General features: G+C 45.4%; 1 protein-coding gene across 5 annotated transcripts in view; it reads right to left on the bottom strand.

The window, feature by feature from the left end:
* The window catches only part of SSH1 (slingshot protein phosphatase 1), a 41,507-nt gene that overhangs the window by 10,576 nt on the left and 10,157 nt on the right, over nt 1-20,774 (bottom strand). For 3 of the 5 annotated variants that reach the window (XR_011326622.1, XM_069794594.1, XM_069794596.1), the window contains exons 3-10: nt 9,204-9,307; nt 7,319-7,383; nt 6,408-6,529; nt 4,174-4,242; nt 3,674-3,739; nt 2,173-2,367; nt 1,837-1,930; nt 322-450 (exon numbers count right to left, since the gene is read on the bottom strand). Coding sequence is in view for 4 of the 5 variants with exons in the window: in XM_069794594.1 (XP_069650695.1) it covers nt 322-450; nt 1,837-1,930; nt 2,173-2,367; nt 3,674-3,739; nt 4,174-4,242; nt 6,408-6,529; nt 7,319-7,383; nt 9,204-9,307 (844 nt within the window). In the remaining variant the exon portion in view is untranslated. Of the gene's footprint in view, nt 1-321; nt 451-1,836; nt 1,931-2,172; nt 2,368-3,673; nt 3,740-4,040; nt 4,104-4,173; nt 4,243-6,407; nt 6,530-7,318; nt 7,384-9,203; nt 9,308-10,794; nt 11,156-20,774 lie in introns of those variants that run through there. The other 2 variants (XM_069794595.1, XM_009915685.2) reach the window with 2 other exon arrangements.

The raw sequence follows: 20,774 nt of genomic DNA, 5'->3' as shown, positions 1-20,774 counted from the left end.
AGAAAATGAACGTGCATAGACAGAAGTTGAGCTATGCCATGCTATGTCCTGAAACAGGATCAACCTGCCAGGAAAGAACCCTGTCAAGTCCCCGAAACAAGAACACAGCTAGAAAAAAAGGTTTCTCTACAGCAGGCTTTTACAAGCAATATGGGTCCTGGAGTAGTCTGCACAAAGGGTGGGATAGCAGGCTGTACCTCTTGGCTCATGCTGCACAAGTCAGCCTTGACACCAAATCCAGCTTCCTCTAAGCCCAGTGACTTGTCAGATCGCTCCCACTGAGCCTCCTGCTATTCAGGAGCTCCTAACACAGCAGCTTACCAGATATAAATGATCAAAAATCAGAGACGGTTTGTCCATCTGACCCAGGATAAGCAGCATTTCATTGTCTATAAATTCCTTGAATTCCTTCAAGTTGCAATTCATATGTTTCTCCAGCTCATTTCGTATCTGCAGAGCAGAAAACAAAGGATACCAGCTAGAATCATGTCTGTCCAATAGAAACATTTGTTGGCACTCCTTTGTAAAACACTTTTTCTGTACTTCATTAAAAACAGCAAGAGGGATTCGACTTTTTGGAGACAAGGCATCTCACTACATGGCATCTCTCCAAGTATCCTAGGCCCTCAAATTTAAGATCTGTGAATAAAGCTTCATGATAACACCCGAGTTAAAAAAAAATGTATTTGGGGTGCCTGCTTCTTAAAAATAATTGGAGAGATAAAAAACAAGACCTTGGAGAGCAGCTAACAAAAAAAAAAAAGTGAAACCCATTAGAAGCAAGGAGTGAATAATGGCAGCAGCACTGGTGGAGAGAGAGATTTCCAGTACTCTCCCATTTTAAAACACCAGGGCACAGACCTACAGTCCTCTCACTGCACGTCAGCTTCAGGAAGGTGCAATGCAAAGCAGCACAACTTTGTTTAACCCAGCATGGAAAATGGTTACAGCAAATCAAAGCATCTTGACTGCACCAAGGGTTAAGAACACGTACACAGACAGACGAGTTCTCAGCTTACGCCTACAACTTGTAACGCTGCTGTTACACAGGAATGTATCTGAACACTTCAGTGCTAAGCTTTAGGAAGGAAAGCCCTGCATGTTAATAGCCTCCCTTGAAAAACAAACGAAAACCCAACCCAAAAAGAACTATTTCCATTTGCTCTGAGTATGTCTGCACTGCAGCTGGATGTATTTACACCAGCCTGGGATGGATCCAAACTAGCTTTAGCCTTGACTTGTGATTTTCCATCCATAAACTCACTAGCAAAATGTTGTCTGCAAGCCCCTCTCACATTTGTTCAGGAACAAAGAAAATAAAACCTTAAAATGAAGCCGACAGGAGAAAGGAAGGCACATACTGTGCTCTGCACTGTCCATGAGCAAGTGAAGATCAGGACACTAACAGCTGCGAGGCCTTCAACCACCAACCGCATCTTCTGAGAGCTGCCTTTGCGTAATTCACAGGGATGCACTGAGGAATAAGTGTCTGCAAATTCATTGCTTGGACAGGCCTCCATGTGCTACAACCAGCTGTAATGCAGGCATCACCTCTGATGCCACTTTTTTGGCAAAGCACCAGGCACTATGTGCTTGAAAGTCACATACTTGTTGCTAAGGTCTTGAAAAATGCACTCTGATTTTGGCATTACCCTGATTTCCCTGCTGGGGAAACAGAGGTATAGCAAAGCCAAAGAGCAGAGCCTTTACAGAACAGTTGGAAACACAAACTGAAAAGCCAATGACACCTAGTCATATGGTGTCTCCATCAGTGCAGCACTCTCTGGAAAAGGAGTCTAGCAGAAAGAATAAGATAGCAGGAATTTTTGTATTTACCTCCTTAGAAGTCACATTTTCCAGGTCTTTGCTCATCATGATGCTCCGGAGTTTGGCTTTAATGAGCCGCTCTGTTCGTTCTCTTTCAGTTGGCCTGAAAAGGAAAAGGAGAGGATGTCTCCAAGCTGGCAGTAAATGTACGGTGCAACTCATACTGTACAGAGGAGCGGTGGTAAAGACTTGTATTAAAAGCAATTTTTATGACAATAACCAAAGAAAAACATTTTAAGACTTTTATGAAGAGGAAGGAAATGAACCACTGGAGAAAGAAAAGGGAGAAGGGGAGATTTCTCTTGTGAGCCAAGCCAACTTTTTCTAATAAAATTCAGAACTGACTTGTCAACAAACAGGGCTGGAGAGTCGGGGCGGGTGGACTCCAGGTCCTGCATTGCATTCCACTCATTGATGCAGCTCTGGTCGGAGCTGATGCAGCTTTCGTAGTATGTGGCCCAGACCAAGGCCATCCCACCTGGGAAGTAGTTGTACCTTCTTGCAACTTCACAGGCTTTATGGAGGATCTGTAAAGCAGACCTGCAAGTTTGGAGAACAAATTTGTGCAGATGTGAGAAGCAGGAACAGACAGAGCAGGATCCAAATGATTTTCACAGAGGAAAAGATTTTTCAGCATTGTTTATTACAGTTTGCTTTTTGAGAGCAGCAGATGTATTGCATCAGAGTTCAAAGAGGGCACAAACTGCACCTTGGAGGCCTTCTCAAGAGCTGGTCCAAGGCAGAGGCTGAAATCTTCTCCTGATTAACAGGCAAGCACAAGGCACAAGTCTCTCTGGGATCTAATCATTAGCTAACTTGTAAAGCCAGACCAAAGAAAAACAAAGAACATGGACAATTTTCAAACCACCTTCAGCAAAGAGTCAAACACATATTTACCAGCATTCTTGGCCCCTGACATGCTCCAGGGACAAGGCCCAGATTGGGTCATTTGTTTTTGCAAATTCTAGCATTACTTTTTCCTTCCTTCCCTCCTCTTTTTTTTTCTTTTTTTAAGGCTCTACTCCGAAGATGTCATTGTACTGAATACATTAACCACATCTAAGGTTGCCAATAGGAGGGGCCAAGTTCAAAACTGACAGAAACAAGAGTTTCATTTGTTTCTGTACAAAATCATCCCTAGCATGACACCCTTCTCTACATCTGTATTTTTTCCCTATCAGATGCTGCATGGACAGGGATCTCTCGAGGCTCCAACAGGAGCCAGCAAACTGCCCAGACCGAAAGAGATCCATTTGTTCTGTGTGGGGCTGGGTAGCAGCCTCTTCAAGAAGGAATTTGCTGGCATAGCTGCTGCTGATTCAGCCACCTCTGCTTCAGTGTTTTGGAATCCCTGCACACGGGAGGGGTGACAGGAGCTGAAAGGTGAACAGGCACCCAGGGCGGCATGGAAAGTTTCTGAGTGGCAGGATCCCCAGACTGGCCCCAGTAACGAGGCAGAACACAGGGAATGCCATCAGATTGGCAATGGGTCCCGAGACTCCTCCTTCAGCCAGTTAGAAAAATATGTAGAGAGAAGAAAGACTGGGTTTGCAGCCTGATGAATTGAAGTTGGTCTTTCATATTTCATCATCTCACTAGTGCCATTTCCCTTATGTTGAAGAGCACATAGCTGCTCTGAACAGAAGCAGAAGTTCCTGTTTTCGGATCAGTATTCTCACAGTCCCTTTATAGTACTGCTACCTGCTGACACAGGGAAGCAGCATCTCTGTTGCAGCTCGCTAAATACCAATTATGGAGAATGCTAAAATGCAGTTTGTTTATTTATTTTTAATTTACTCAAAGAAATGACAGTCTCTTTCTCAGTAAAGCTAATTAACACACATACCACATGGCTTGCACCGACACTGGCTTGAAGATGTGCATTCTCCCTGCAGTGCTCACGCTGAAGCCACTAACAGAGAGAGGGAAAAAAAACCAGTCAGAACCTGCTCTTCTCTGCATCATGGGCTGCACTCTACAAACAGCTACTGCAAGGCAGCTATAGGAGCACTCACAGTCAAAAAGAATGAGGGATTAGAATTTGTATCACTAATTTTCCAACATCCTCCCAAATAAGAACGGCAAGCAGACACCCTTCCCGGTGCAGGCTGCCAGGGATGGGAGCTCCACCCCTCAAGTGGGATTTCAGAGAACATTCACTGGGTATCACAGGTTCCACCGAGCAGTTTGAGGGCAGCAAGACAAAAACTCACTGTCTGAGTCAGAGGACTGCAGCCAAGAATCCAAAATTGGAACTTCATTTGCAAGGTGACGGAGAACCTCTCCTAGAGCAGCCCCCAAGTAGGGAAGGACATTCACATTTATCCTTTTAATGTGGTTTCTTACCCATCACCATCAAGATGGATTTTAGTATCACTCCACAGACGAAGAACCATTCCTATAGTGCAGCTTTTACTGGAAGAGAGATTGTTATACAGGATGTTAAATATAGGCCACAATGCGGTCACGCCAATATCCTAAATTATTAATACTCTTTCATTTTTAAAATCCTCAAGTCTTGTTCTAGGAATTCCTAGTAATATCTTAGGCCACCAAATGCATAACACACAAGGAGACGGACAGCTGAAGTCTAAAAGTCTACTCTGATATTAGCATGCTGATTGCTCCACAGGACTGGAGAAACATCACAGAAACAAGAATCAAAATTACCAGCTCTTCTCTCCCCCTCCAGAGCCTGCCAGAAAGCACTGCAGTATTTGCCCCATGATCTTTCCTGCTCTCTCACCCTCATAAGCTCAGTGCAAGGCAGTTTCTAACAGGACATAAAAGCAGATCACGGCGATCTGGCTGCAGAGATTCAGCTCACTAAATCGAGGCAGAAAGCAAGCCTTGGTAGGTGGCAGAGCAGCCGCCTGCCCTTTCCAAAGAGGACCCAAGGGGCCTCTCAAAGGACTGCATGTTCGATTTTCGCTTCATCACTCTGGCTGGTAGAAAAGACAAAAATGGATTTTATGAGTTTACCTAACCCAAAAGAACACTTTCATTTCAGAGACGCAATCTGACAAGAAAACCATACTATAATGGAAGCCAGTTACTTTCAACTAGTAAATAATTAAGCTACTGAGATATTAAAGTTTTAAAGGAAATTGGGATGCATTCAGCAACAGCCGGTTAGCAAAGAACTCAGGTTTTGTTTTGTTCTTTTCCTTTCTTTTTTAAGCCTTCACCTTCTTTCTACAGCGGATCAAAGGATTTGACAGGCCAGTTTGAACACACATGTGTACAATGTGCGCTTTTAGAGCTTTGCGAGAAAAAATGTTTTTTATTAAACACATGTAAAAGGAATAAAACCCACAAAAGCGCCTGACTAGTCAAACTGTCAGCAGTCAGAACGCTTACAGCCCCAACACAGAGCCATGGAGTCACTCAATAAAGTTGTTAATGCCAACTGACTTCCTTTATGCGTGAGACTTACCCTTAATTAACAAAAACTTTGGCTTTCAGGGGAGATAGTGATTAAAATGGCAGCCAACCTTACAGTTATAATGGATTTGCCATAACTTTTCCATCTTTCCTCTTGTCTCACATCAATAATCACCAGGAGCAAATTATCGCAAAGTTGTTTCAGATTTGAAGATGACATAGCAAACATTCACTGCTGTTGCACACTAAGTGTGCCATAAGGAAATGCTACATTAGAATTTCCTCCGTAACACTAACAGCAGTAATTTATCAGCATATACAAGAGGCAGCATCAAAGCCAATGACAATAACCTTATTAGGAAGGCATGGCTAGGAGTTTCCCTACAGGTCTCACTGCAGTGCAGAAGCTCTCCCCTTCCACTTCTAGCCATGGAAACAACCACTAAGGTTTTCCAAAAAGAAAACAAAAGTCACACTGGCTGCACCAGCACAACATGGCAGCCTGCTATATCATCGGAGAACAGAAACAACAGTCTGGAAGCTCTGACTTTTAGCTCCAGCTCTGCCAAACCAGCCCTGTCTCTCCAAGCCAAGAGCTTTTCTGCCTCATTTACTCACCTAGAACTAGAGTAATGTGAGAGGGTCTGTGATAACAAAATATTTTATTTGCCTTTCAGAATATTATGTGGTCTTATCAGTTAGACAAAAGAAACAGCTCATTACTGACACATTTGTTTATTGGTTTTGGAGGTACTTTTGCAGTATTGTTTTTCGATGTTATTTGGCAACAAAGCTACCCCCCAAAAAAACAGCTCCATTGCATCATACCATCAACAGATTTAAGTCTGGTGGATAGAATAAGTTCCAGTTTTGCAAATGTGTCTGCAAGAGCATTTTGTAGTGAGCAGACAGCAAACTACCACAGATGAAGTAGATGCCACAGCCCTACAGATGGATTAAACGCTTTGCCCACAATTGCCCAGAGAGCCCAGAGATCCAAGAAAAGGGAAAGCTTTCTGGAACAAAAATAACCCTCTTTCCCTCATAACTGGTCAGAAGACTCAACACATGTCCTTTCTCTTGCTAGAATTTGCAGATACATGTAAACCAACTGCTTGGGGACAGTTTGGTGTTGACAGGCTTTCCAGAGAACCCAGCCTGCCTGATTTCAAAGCCCAGCCTTGCCTTAGACATACCTTTCCTTGCTGGAGAAATCCACACCCAGCAGAATATTCTCTTCTGTATCCTGTCGTCCGCTGCTGTATACAACCACCATGTACCGGACTCGGTCTGTCCACACACTTTCCAAACGGACAGCCTAGAGAAAGGTCATCAAGCTCTGCAAACTAGCTTTTGGATAATTATGACTTCGATTGCTGCCTAATATTTTTTTTAAGGTGTAATTGTGCCCAAAAGCTTTATTTAGCTGCAGTATGAAAGACACAGAGAGAGACGGCCCATCTTCCAGCAAGGCTAATTGCCAGTTTGACTTGGCATCAGGCAGGGAGAAGATTAGCCTAGATTACCTGCTCCAGTTTGGAGAAATACTACAAAACGTAACCTGAAGATTTGTTACAAAGAGGTTCAACTAGAAAGTTGGTAAATGGTTGGTCATGAACAGAACTGAAAACAGAGGCAGGCTCAGTGGATTCTTCCACTCACAAGCCTTCACTGAAATATGTTAAGTCATGCTGGAGGAGATAATTGACATAGACTTTTCTGCAGTGACTTTTATAGCCTCTGCAGATTTCTTTAAAAGAAAACCCAGCCCCATTTGGATGCAATTTCAAGACTGACTTAAGAGTGTCCACTAGCATCAGCAAGCTCCTGTCTCTTTTCTGGTATTAGTGTTTGTCAGCTGACTGGAAAATTAAATCTAACAAAACAAACACACTTCAGACAGATCCGTTTCCTGACCCAACTCATTACCTGGATGTAAGGACCAGGGCAAAAGGAGCGGACAGGAGAATGGTGTAGGGCTGGCAACCAGCACAGAGTTAAGCTGACTCTGAAACCCAGGATTTGCCAATGCTTTTTGTAAAACCTTACAGGTCTGTTTCAAATGCCTCCAACAGAAAGAAGAGCAGGAAAATGCATCTTTTCTTACCAGTTTGATCCTATCCTCACAGCGAAGGAGGTTGATCATCACCTGGAGGTGCTGGGGCAAATCACCTGGAGAGAAAGCAGAGAAAAAAAAATCAGAAAGGGTCTCAACACTTGCTGCACTAAGAATGGGCAGAGTCTTGACCTTTAATGAAACTGGATGTTTCTAAGTCAAAAAATACCATTTAAGGGAGGCCAATTAACTTTGCTGTCCCAGAGAATACTAACAGAAGTGAGCTTCTTGGATGAGCATTATCTGGCTGTGTGAGAACTTGACCTTATGGTATTCAGAAGCTACCAAATATATTGAGACCATGTGTGACTGGCACAAATGATGATACTCTTCCTGTTACAGCATCTTAGAGAAGACAGAAAGATATGGGCATTAAGGACAGGGGAGGCAGAGGTAGGAACAACAACTCTGATTAAAAAAAAAAATGGAACAAAGGAGAAAAGAAAAACTTTAACTTGTGAAACACACATAGCATCACGGGATCAGCCCCACTGGCCTTATGGAGGGTATATCTGAACACAAGAAATTCCTGAGGAAGAGCTGCAAGAGTGGCCCAGTTTGGGTGATGGATCGCTTCTACCTCAAACAAAGTGCTGTTCATGCAACAAGTCCCTTAGGCTCTAGAGCAGTGGGTACATTTCTGTTTGGTGAAAGCAAGTGAAAGGGACAAGGTATCTACAAGAAAACAAAACAAGTTCACATCTAATAACTCTGTAATGCACTCATAACTTTCCATGCAAGATAAAATGCCTTCGTAGGATGTTTGCTGGGTATATGAAATTGCTGACAATCAAAGAAACCCAAAGCCAAGCTTGGCATTCAAACACCCTCTTTGTGCTTGGAGTGTTTACTAAGCAGCAGACACACAGTACCACACTGTGCCTTTCCCACATGCTCCTGCTCTCAAAATGCCCTGATGATCTTATTTCTTCTTTCCCAGTAATCACTTATTCCAAAACTGTCAAAAACAGAAGGCATAAAAACACTGGGTAAGTAGAATCCACTTTCCTGAACACCCTATCTGCTTATCGATCCTTACTTACGCTCACCATACAACTCCCTACCATTTCTTCCCACCAGTCTGGCACACTGGAGGGGACTAGGGGAAGAAGGACAGTCTGTTCTTAAACTGTGACAAACTCTTACAGGCCAGATTGTGATGAGTTAACCAAAAAGGGGATTTTCCTGAAACCAGGAAAGGGGATATAAGGAGCTAAGAAACACACGTCTGTCCAGAGACCCAAATCCTGTTAAAACGTTCCTCTCTTACCGGCAACATCAAACAAACCCAGCAACAGGTAGTTTCAAAAGAACAAATGCTGTCAGCTGGCACCGAAAGTCCCAAGCTTCAGATTATTGGGGGCTGGGAGAGCACTCAGAGAAATGTCCCTGCCATGCTGAATCAGGACCTCGGTAACTACAGAAGAGGTGCTAGAGCCCTGTGACTCAGCCCATCCAATCTTCCTCCCCACAGGCCAAAGGGGAAGGCCAAGATCAAATCACTGAAGCACAAGTGACACTTCTTCATCTGCAGCTGTGGAAAACAGGGATACATATTCAGCACAGACCTTCTGGCTCAGCAGGCTTCCCTGCCTAAAGAATGCCATGCTGAATGCCATAATGTCTGCAGAGAATAAATTTCTACTCCAGTTCTGAGGTAATGACAAAAGTTTAAACAAAGACTCAATAATCATATGTTCCCATTCGAATCAAGTGGGCTGAAAACCTGGTTTTACTCAGCAGGTTGTACAAGGCCCACTATGACAGTTAGAGGAGTCATCCACCCACCCACGCATGCTATTAGCCTGTCACATGGACAGGATGAGCAGCAAAGCAAGAAGGAAAAAGAATTTCAGTAGGTGATTTAATCCACTACCTGCATGTTTGTGAGGATGCTGGAGACTTCGCTGGCCCTGGGAGCTGTTTCCTTGTTGTAAGAAAAGGGCTGCGCCTTTCACCATGAAAAAGCTCTCGCTTAGGCTGGAAAACAAATGACAGACGAAGTCAACTGAAAGGAAATATCAGCAAAGTGCGTGCTCAGGACTGTATGCCTAGGGAAGGAAGGGCTTCCCCTCACTAAAACATAGTAGGATTTTGCCATGAGAAGCTGTTCCCAAAGTTTGATCCTGCCACTTGCACGGCATGGCTGCAGGATTATTCATGGATTATTCATGTGTCATTTTCCACCAACATTTTATTACTTGGCCATTGCAGGAGATACTTGCCTGAGCTGTCATGGGCTGGAAATGACTTTATCATTTGATTATCATATTCTGCAACTTAAAACAGTAGAGGGTAAGACTTTTTACAGGCTTATAGACCTGTAAAATGACTGAAGATCAGGTTCCGAGTCAATCAGTTTCTACCAATTTCAGTTCCTGAGATTTCTTTGGAACGCAAAAACAAGAACATGCAACCATAAATTGCCTGTAGATTTAAAGAGGAAGGGAGGGCAGCCGAAACCCGCGCATCACAAGAGAAAGGAAACTGCACTGAAACCTCAGAGGAAAAACAACCGACACAATAGCAAAGATTTTGCTTTGCTCTGGCTAGATACAGCCATCCTGCAAAATACTACTGATAAGAAGGCAGGTCACAGTGTGTGCAAATACATAACGAAACTTCCACAGAGTCAAATGACATACAGGCCCCAGAACACAACTGAAGAGAAGGATGAACAAAATCAGTAGTTACAGTAAGCACCAGCACAAGCCTAATTACATAGTACCATAATGCACTCGCGAGCATTTTAGAAATAGACTTGGACATAAGCGGTAAAGTTAGCATTTCCCACAAGGCTGAAAATCAACATCTACTAAGCTACCTTTTAGTTGCCACAGTAACTGCTTACACTGCATTTCCTACACCGCTCAAAACATCACAAGAGACATTCCTTGTTACAAAGCCCAATTTTCTGCCGCCCTACACTTCCAAACATAGATCATCATTAATTACTGTCTGCTATCTACTAAATATAAATGCTCCATTACGAGGTTGCACTACACGGGAGTTACTTATGCTAGAGAAAATGATCCCACAGGAGTTACTACTCCCAGTACTTGTCTATTCTGTACTTTATCTGGGGTCTTTGCCTTTGGGCAGAAGTGAGCACTAATGCTCCATTCTACCTTAGTGTTTTTGTGAAGACAGACATGAATTTCATGTCTTTTCAGCTTTTGCTGCAAGTTCAGCTTTTCCCTTCCCTGAGAACACAGCCAAGGTTCCCAGGCAAAGCTTCCTCATTTTTCAACTGAATCTTCAAGGTGAAAAATTCCCAGAAAAATCTGGATCAGTTTAAATTTGAGATTTCAGCTGCTTTTAAAAAGTGAACTAAAATTTTCGCCTAAGTTCCAGGCTCCACAAGTCATATATCAGATCAATAAAATGCCAGCAGGACAACTGCACTCCAATTAAAACAAGCTTTTCTCCATTTACACTCCCACAGTATTCTAGCACTCACCACTCACTTCGCTAGCAAGTTGTGTCTGAACAGGAGCCATGCAGGGTTTGCTTGTGATCCGAAACGCCAGCTCTGCTCTGCCTGGCACACATGCTAATGGCAAGAATTTCTGCAGACGGGAATTTGGTTCATTCCATAAGTGAGCCAGGAAGAGTCTTGTTTCCTTTGCACACCAGATCTCACAGGAAAGCGTTAAAAAAGGCCAGACATTACACAAAAGCAGCGACACCAACACCACGTATAGGATATTCAGCTAGATACCAGCTTCACGCACACTCGTCTTTTTTCAGCAAGAGGAAGGGAATAGCTAGGTAACACACACGGAGACAGTTCACAGTATTCCTGTCCCAAGAATTTTGGGAAACATTTCTTTGGGAAAGTGAAAAAATATCCCAAAGGATATTCTTTTATCCCTAATAAAGTACTGCCTGGGATTTCTACAGCAGGAAAAACCTTGGAAGAGACAGAGCTCCTTCCCAAAGGCACTGGTAACTCCTGCTCCGATGGTTCATCTCACCTGATGTCCTGATGTTCTCCTCTCTTGCATCCAGGAAATCTTTTACAATAAAGCAGAATATTGCCAGTTGCAAGCAAAGGAGAAAGCTGCGTTGCAGGAGCAGAAAGCGCTTGCAGGAAAAGGACAACCCACATAGCAAAATTTTTGTCACCATGTATTCATCTGCATGGAAACGAACTGGAAAGCTAAGCCAAAGAACCTGTTAAGAGGAAGATTTCTTTTTTAATTTAAATGTTTGTTTCCTAAACTGCACGCTAACCTTACAAAGCGCGGTTTGCCATGACTCGAAGTGCCTGTACCTCCCCAGCGCTACCTGCGCTCCCCAATTTCCACATTAGCTCCCATTTCCATACAACCAGCACGGTGCTGTACAGAGGTAACACATCCAACTGCCTCTCTGCAAAAGCTTGTATTTTACACCATATAAAACCAGCAACATTACCCAACACTGTCCCTTATCTCCGCTCTAGGAACGCTTTTTGGTCTCAGTCACTTCATACAACTGCTCTAAAAAGACAGTTAACAAAATAAAAGGCAGAAAAAGGCAAGGCACGATATTCCAACCCAGTTTTAAAAACCCCTTTTAAATCCTCCGGTTCCAGTAAACAACTAAAACTCCAGTCTTTTTTAAAAAATCTCCTAAAGAACAGAGAAATCCTATCATTAAAGAACATCCCCAACTTTTGACCCTCAGCAGCAGTGATAAATGCTCTAGTAAGCAGCATTTGTTAGCAGCATAAAAACGAGTGGCTTATACATACTAATTTGGACTGGTTTTCTTTGAACAGCAGAAGCATTGTGCTGGCCCAAGAGTCAGACAGAAGTCAGTAAATTCAAAAAGATTCATAACTAGCTGTAAAACTCACATCCTTTTGCTTCTAAACCCATAAAAAAGAAAAGAAAATAAGGAAAAGAAAAGGTTGACCGTATATTCTGTGCGGAGCAGAGAAATCGTGTCTGTTGATGCTACCCAGGAACTGGATGACTTTTACAGAACACTGTGTCTTCCACTGATATCCTGGCTTGAAAAAGCACTTGTCCTAACATATCCTGATGAAAGAGGGCCATTCAAGAGGGGAAAAAACCAGCTGAGGCTCGTCTAATCATTTCCCTCCTCCAGACTTGTTTGTTTGTTTGCTTCCTCCCGCATGCTCTGAAGGCAACGCAGTGCCTATCAGCAACCACAAAGGGAAGCAGCCTGTTGCTGTAGAAAGCCCGTATTCCCCGGGACAGCACTAGATAAAAAGCATCATATCAACTAATGCTTGTTTGTTTCTTTACAATTAAAACACTGCATGCCACCACTGTAATATACATATGACAAAGGCATTAGCTGTCAAATTAAAATACTTCTTCACTTACTGTACAGCTACCACGGTTTGATTTTCGGAGTGACTCACAAGTTACTGAGCTACTACTGAATGAGGAAGTCTTTCAGGTGGCTTGGAATTTATTTCCTAGGAGCCAGCTACAACCAAATTCACTGAAGACTTGTTTCTTACAGACCCCTGACTAGTTCTTTCTCTAGGCCTAAACCATAATGACACACTCACGTTTCACCAGTACCACTAGGCTAACCAAGGGGAAAAGCAGCTTTCTGTTCAATTTTCACCCAGCCCAACTGGCATGCACAACAGAAACCACCCATTCCCTGGATGCCCTTCCAGGAATCCTGACCAGCACAGCTACTTTACAGGAGTTACTCCAGGCTCTCAAATAAACAGAGAGCCCACGAGTTTTGTCACAGCCCCAGGACCCGGGTGCTCCCTGGTACTCCAGTACAGCTGCAGACCAGTCCTCCTTCCACTCCATAACCTCAGCTTACCAAACCAATGGCATTAACCCCCTAAGGGAGGTAAAAACCTATGCTTACAAGCATCTGGGAAATGCCAAGAGTATCAGCAGGAGGGTACAGACAGCTACAGTGCTTTGCTGTCCATAAAGCTGGGGCCCTTCTGCACCCATAGGGATGGCACCCAGTGGCTGGCAAGGAGAGGGTACTTAATGGCCACAGCACCACTGGGAGCAGGCTCCAGCGCCTCTTGCTTCACTGTCCCCTGCTCCATCCATTGGCTCCACGCTGCTCAACTTGAAAAGGAAATATTTCTTCCCCTTTGGGAAAGCTCCAGAAGAGCATGGCTGCAACACACATCAATTACATTTCAAGTTGCTTAAGAACACAATAGGCAGTGCCTTTTAATCCTTACAAAACGCCACCCCTTGGGTCCACAAATGCCAATAAGCAATCTGTTAAAAATACTGTGTTTTGGAACAAGAGACAGAGCTGCTCGTGTTATCGGACAGAGCGAGCTGGAAGCCAGCTGCCAGTCGCAGAACAATTTTCCCTAAGCTGCTTGCTTTGCCATTGTGGCTCAGGCTGTGGTGCATCCCAGGAAGAAACCTTGTATGCCTCGGGTATTCGAGTTCCCTGGTTTAATGGGAAATCTCATATAAGATGTAATCATCTTGCAGGATACAAGAAAACAATCTACTAATGTATCTTACAGCTACATAACTCATCTCAAAATAAATATCCATACACAGAAGTTAGTAGAGAGAAAACCACTTTCCCTGGGAAGACACAGTCAAGCCTGAGGTTGATTCAACAGTCTCTTGGTAGTCTAAGAATTAAAAAATAGTATATAACTAAAAGAGGCAGAACACAGAAACATCAGAGTTTGCATCTGGCCAGGTATCCCTGCTGCTCCCAGAACTGCCGTGGGATCGCTCGGTGCACGGGATGCCAAAGGAGCCTGGCTTATCACCACACCTGCAATGACCCTTGGTATTTCTGGAGCCATAATGAACTTGTTCTCTTTGTGTTTGCTGCTGATCACAACTGAGCAGCCCATTCAGTGCAAGTGCTGTTCAGATCTGCTTGCTTACAGCTCTACTCTTAGAGCATATTTTAGTGCTGAGTTCACGTCGTGAACAAGAGCAGGCTTCCGCTCTGCCTGGCTTCGCTTTGCATTTTCCCCAGGGATATGGACAGCCACACACAGCCAGAGGCAGGTCTGAGGGCAGGGAGCTCAGGAAGGAGAGAGGGGAGCTGCTCCTCGCGCACCCAGGCACAGACTGTCCTCAGGAGCAGCCCAGCACCACCTGAGGACCAAAGCATATGTACCTGATGGGTCTCAAAAGCTTGCTTCAGCTAACATTCGGAGCTCACCTCTGCCTGGCCGTTACATTGAAGTTATATCCTGCTCTCCCAAAGAGATAATATTTCAGATGCCTTTTCAAGATACCTGCTCCACCTGAAGCTTTCTCTGTTTCTATTTAACCTTTCATCTTGAGCAAATCTCACGTTGTTGACCTGTCGTGTGCTTGTGCAGCTTGGGCGCAGAGCTCCATGTTCCAGAAAAGCTCTGCAATGAAGCCTGCCCAGGCACATCATGCTCTCCGGGCACTAAATCTCTGTCAAATTAAGTTTCTTAATTTCCCCCTCATTAATGGAACAAAACGTACACGTGGTGTGGAGGCAGAGAAGGTAATCTATCCATCAGGGCTGAACCAAAACACTCAGGGGACAGCCATGGCCTCTGGGCTCATCTGACAGCAGACTGCCCAAGCAGCAGCGTTGGAGCAGGATCATGCCCTCACCTGAGCATCCAGCAATGCCATGGTTAGGAGCAGGCACGCTTGTCCTGCCTTTCCTACCCACTGCATGCAGACGTCTCCCTGTGCACAAAGGAGCTGCCCTCCTGCAACCAGGTCTGTGTTTTAGGCAAAAAAACCCAAACCAAAACAGTATTTGCTTCTCTCAAAATTGGTCACAATTTTACAAAGGCATGAACGTGGTAGTACCTCCCGGTTCCTTGGGTTTTATGGCATCTTCTGCTCAAAACGTTTCCAAACTGATAAGGTGAGGAAAAAACAGGCGCCTCAAGCTCCACAAAATTAAACACACTTCCCTTTTCCACAGCTCCTTTGATAAGGAGGAAGAGAACAGATTTCCCCCCCCCCCCCCTCCCTTTTCTTCCCCACTGTTTTCTGCTCAGTCTGGAAAAAGCCCAGCCATCTCAAGGCAATTAAGCAAGAACACAAAACACAACCCCAGAGAGTGGGCTCCCCGGTGCACCTCTCTGCCGCAGCTCGGGGACCGAGCCAGTCGTGTTGGATGCTCCCGCAGCCTGGCCAGGCCCTTGACGTGCCAGAGGGTGGATTTTAACAGGGCACTGCTGTGGCGAGCCAGAAGGCCATCACGCAGTCATACCGAAATAGCAACATAAACTAAACTGGAAATGAGCACATCAAATAGAAAGGAAGATGCGGGGAGAGAAATAGCAGGAAGACAAGACGGCAGCTGCGCAGCCCCTGCTTCCCAAGCCAAGATGACAATTAAAGCACGCTGAATGCTTGCTTTGGCTTGATAGGAGACACATCAGATAACACTTCCTGACCAAGAAAGGGGCCTTCAGAAGGGGTCTGAGCAACACAAAACAACACCAGGGAAAAATGAACTTCAGAGCTACTCCCTCACATGCTACTGTACAACCTGAGAAAGAGAAATGGGAGCCTTTAAAAGCAGCAACAGCAGGTCATTTCTCATGCTTTTAGAAAAAGTACTTAGTGTGTTTCCAAGTAGCCTTTGCTCTGTGTCACACACCAATCATGCAGAGTCCAGTGCCACAGAAAGATTAAATGAAACGTAAAGGAATCACCTTTACAGATATACACAAGAGTATCACCACAACCATCCCTGCTTAACTCAACATGGAGCGGGTTGCCATGCAGAGGGACAAGCAAAGCACTCCCCATGGAGCGGGACCAGGAAAGTCCCAGTTTCAACACATGCAATGCTGTTTTAAAACAAAGTGCTATTGCATACGCACATAGACTTTGTGATATGCTGATAAACTGACCTGGGATCAGAATTGCAGGTGCCCAACACACCTGCTAAGGTCAACAAGAGCTGCCAGCATCACTTCGATTGCGGTGCTCTACCTCTGCCAAAATCTCTGCAGCTATCTTCAGGGTAACTTTTGGAAATGTTTGCCTTCTGAAATACTATTTTATTACCAAAAATGCAAGGCAGTAGAGCTCTTTCCATACTCATGGCTATGTTAGGGTGCGGCTTTGATGGGCTATAAAAAGCCATCACTCTCAGACTTCCTGAGCTGAAGACAAGTTACTCCAAGAAGAAACCCAAAACGTAAGCTGTGAACCACAGCAAGGTCTGACGTTCCTTCAGACACAAGGAGAACATCTCCCCTTCCTCAGACACAATAGAGGCACCATCACACAATGCCAAAAGTTGCTTGCAAGTGGGTCAGGCAGCAGCCCCCACTGAGGGGGGTGTCTTGTAATGTCTCCCTGCAGGGGCAAACATCTCCCCATCTATTTCAAAGCAGAGTGAGACGGTCAGGCAGGCAGGAAGACCCGGCAGGCTTCGCTCTCAAAAGGGGAGTCTGAGCATGTATTGTTCAGCTGAAAGGCGTGGGCCACATCCACAGCGCAAGAATGCTAAGAAGGGTTGGAGACACTGCAGGCCATTCACAGAGCCAGATACAAACGCTCCTCGAGCACAAAGACGAAAAAGAAAAAAATGAAATCAATCATGAAGCCCACAAAAGCTAATTTCCTAACATAAATAGACTGCTGATGATGTGCCTCCAGCCGCTCCCGCGCACCGGGTGAGTGATGCATCGGGCTTGAGCAGCGATCGCCCCAGCTCCGCACGGAGCTGAACTGGGTCAGCCGTGCGTACCCCACGCTGGGGTGGCACACAGCTCCGAGGGCAAAGCACGACCCAGGCTGTGCCTGCAGGCAACGCAGGAGCAGCTCGGATAAACCATCCAAGAGAAAGGGCAGGAAGAGGGAAGCAAACAAATTAGCAGGATTGTTCCCTGTTCCAGCAGACTTGCGCAAAATAAGTTAGCAGAACAGCCCCCAAATGGCCAGGAAAGAAAATTCTAGGAATCCCTAGTACTTGGATGGTGAAAAGCCAAATAAAATAAGAGATTGTTTCACAAGCAAAAAGAAATCCTTTTTGCTCATCCCATTAATCGCAGAGTTCAAAAAGGCACGAGGCTGATCACAGCACCATCCAGCTATGTGATGTGCTTGGAACGGTTTGAATCGCAACGAGCATTTCTGAGATTCCCACTGAAACATGATGTCATTTTTGTGATAGCCGCTGTCTCAAGAGGCCAGGGCCAGATCCTCTCCGAACCTCAGCCTGCATGACTGCCCATTCAATTGCTATAAAGAAACCTTTCTCTCACTCTTAGGAGAGGAGTATTAACCCTACAGAGACTCCCAGCATCCATGTCCCCAGCATGCGCCTGCGGACTGACCCCAGCCCTCTGCGGCATCCCCACGACCGCCCACCCTGCAGTGAGGGCTGAGCAACGCTTCTCCATAAAGCTACATGGAGTGGCTCACGCTTGCCTAGACTCAGGGACTCAAAGGGCAAGGCTAGGGAAGGTGGCAACCAACACAGGGAAGCAAGCACAAGAGGCATATACAGAGGTCCCAGCATTAGCAACAACATGGTTTTCCAGCCTAGTGCACCCTCTGCCATGCAGCAACCTGGTGGTCTGAAGGAAGCTGGCTATTCCCAAAACACTGGCTCCTTTCTCTGCCCGCATTAAAAGATGCAAAAGACACCCTCTGTTTTCCTACAAGTCGCTTTTTTTGGATGTTGTTGTTACCATGTTATTGCCATAGCTGTTCTGTGACCACAGTTAGGGAGGAGGACAGACCACAAGCCTGGGAGTGCCAGGAAGGTGTCTCAGAGCCATGGTCCAAGCTAAAGGAGAGGTGGGATGATGCTGGCCCCCAGGCTCCTGCCATGGAGGGCACATCAAAGGCAAAGCCTCCTGCCCACACTCCTGGGCAGGAGCCGATCCTGCTCCCATCCTCCTCCCCAGCCAAGCTGTCGGCACATCGGCCGATCCTCCTGCATTCCTCCCGTCAACTCATTGTTTTAATCATTTAAACTATTTTACTAAGTCACCCCACTTCACCCACCCAGCGGTGTCTCCCGGAGACAGGCCAGAGAAACAAGTGGAAACTCTCCAAGGGCGCCACTGAAAAAGAAAAGGAAGGTGAGTAACAGTTTCAAGGATCAAGAAAGCAGCTTCCAAGTGGCCTGCGTGAAGGTCAGCCAGGACACAGACAACAGCACAGGCAGGATGACTGAGAACCCTACAGGCAGTGGGGGCATAGCAACCCAAAAAATAGCTTAGCTGCTGGGTTTCAGAATGACTCCAAAAAAGGCAGCAGAGACCAGGGAGTACTTGACACATTGGTAATGTGTAAAAACAAAATAAAATAAATCATGCGGGGTAAAAGCAGAGTGAGAAAAGTTCTAGCTCAACCCCGACACCCCCTCTAGTGTTTAGCTAGACCACAGCCTGCCTTCCCAGCTGCCCCAAGGGTACACAGCCAGCACCCCAGAAATTAGGAGACTGCCAGCCAGAGGCACAGCTACCTCAGGACAGAAAACTGTTGGTAAAAACCTCAGGATTATCCTTCCTTTTCCCCTCCACTCCAAACTCATCTTTTACAAGCAGAATCAGTATTGCAGAGAGAAGCAGACATCCATAGTCCAAGAAGTTTTACAAGGCTGGGAGGGAGATGCCCACACACAGGCATGGTGTGAGCAGCCCCACAAGCAGCAGGTCTCCACAGGGATGCCAGTGTTGGATGTGACCGTTTGGAAGTCAGACAGGGCAAACAAGCAACCTGGCAGCTTTCCCGAAAATCTGAAAGGGACATTTTGTCCCGTTCCCTGCATTTGGATGCCTTGGCCCCCAGTGCTAAGCCCCAGAGGTTTTCTGCCCAGCGGTCAGCAGCACACCACCACAGATTCCCCAGCAGCTGCCTTCACTAGTGATTCTTGCATCAAGGATTTCTTCAAGAAACATAGGTGAGCTGGTGTGGTTTTGGCACGTTTGTCAGTTTGGCGAGCCCCTCTGCACTGGGTCTCTGTGCTAGCGAGATAAGCGTCAGGCACACACTCTGGGTCCTACAAGAAATGTTATGTCAGTACTGGGACTTTGGGGAAGGGTTTGGTGCAATGAGCAATACCTTGACATACCAACGGTGAGGAGTTGCTGAGGTGGGTACAAACACACAGCACACCAGCTGCTCTGCCGGCATGGTTTGTGTTCCTGCTCCTGTCCCAGGAAGGACACAGGGAAACCTACCCCTCTTGTGGCAAAAGATAACCCTTTGCACTGGCTGCAAGGGGAAGACGTCTGTGCACACAAGCAGCTCCAGCAAAGCTGTTAACCACTGTCAGTTCACGCCCTGGTTATGGACATTTATACCTTACATTACACAGAGCTGATGCACATCTGTCCAGGCTGCACAAGCTCAACACCGCTGACTTCTGCCTGAACTGCAACTCTAAAAACTTTCAGAGAGGGAATGCAAGCTCTGAAGAGAAGAGTCCTTCTGATCCTAGATAAACCTAAACAACTAATGGATACAGTTTGCATCCTAATCCATTTGAGGCTGGGCTTACTTTTGGCTTATTTTGCTTTCTGATTTTTTTGTGGAGCAGTAAAGTGATTCTGCATCAGGGATTCAAATGCTGCAGAGGGATACATAAATGTTTGGGAAATAAAAAACTCAACACTCTCTTCATTAAAAGTAAAGCCATGCCTATGAAGGCATTCTGTCCATTTCACGCTCTCCAAAAACATCTTAAGAGCATTTGTCAGGCAGACCACAGCTCTGATTTGTATGAGAAATCCCTGACTCGCAGATCTTGGCAACTGATTATCAAAGATTAAGGCATTTAAAAATCAAGAGGCATTTGGAACCAAAATATTTTTCTGACCCGGCTCTAACACCTAAATAAACAGTAACCACACTGGCCTTTTACAGAAAAAAAATGTTCAGTGCAAAGCCAGTACTTTTGATAACAGGGCCAGTTGTTTTGGTTTTTGCCAAACTGCTGAGGTTTCATGAAAAAAAAAAAAAGAAAAAAAAAGGGGGGATTTATATATAATTCCAGAAAGGGCCTGCTCACCACATCTTCAAACTGGCAGGCCTCCTGCTGTTACTTTACCTACCTCCAAGTAAACTCCTCTCATTGCTCAACTTCAAGTCAGCAACAGTTTCCTGGAAAGGCCAGATCTTAAATAAGTGTCAAGCAAGAGCACGCTTCCTCGGCTCCATGGTCTTTGAATGTCCCCACACAACCCACCACAAAATGTAAAGGCCTAATTATATCTCCATCGGCTTCCACGGCCACACCTACGGGCCAGAAAGCTACTGAGGGTCACGAGCCTGTGAATTTGCCTCCCCATTGTATGGAGCACGCTAAGGCAGGATGCTGCAGCCTTGCCAGGATGTGATTCAGCGTCCTGTTTTGAACAGTTAATAAAGTCAGCAACTTCTGCCCCAAGATCTCCCACCAAAAAACTGGGAGACAATAAATACTGCAGCGAGCTGGACTTGTCAAGTATGTAATGAGCTGCTGTGCCTACAAATAAATCCTCAAGACAGCAGCCCCG

The sequence above is a fragment of the Haliaeetus albicilla genome, chromosome 10 (genome assembly GCF_947461875.1).
Source record: "Haliaeetus albicilla chromosome 10, bHalAlb1.1, whole genome shotgun sequence".
In the NCBI taxonomy this organism is placed as follows: domain Eukaryota; kingdom Metazoa; phylum Chordata; class Aves; order Accipitriformes; family Accipitridae; genus Haliaeetus; species Haliaeetus albicilla.
This window is presented reverse-complemented; position numbering and strand designations above follow the sequence as displayed.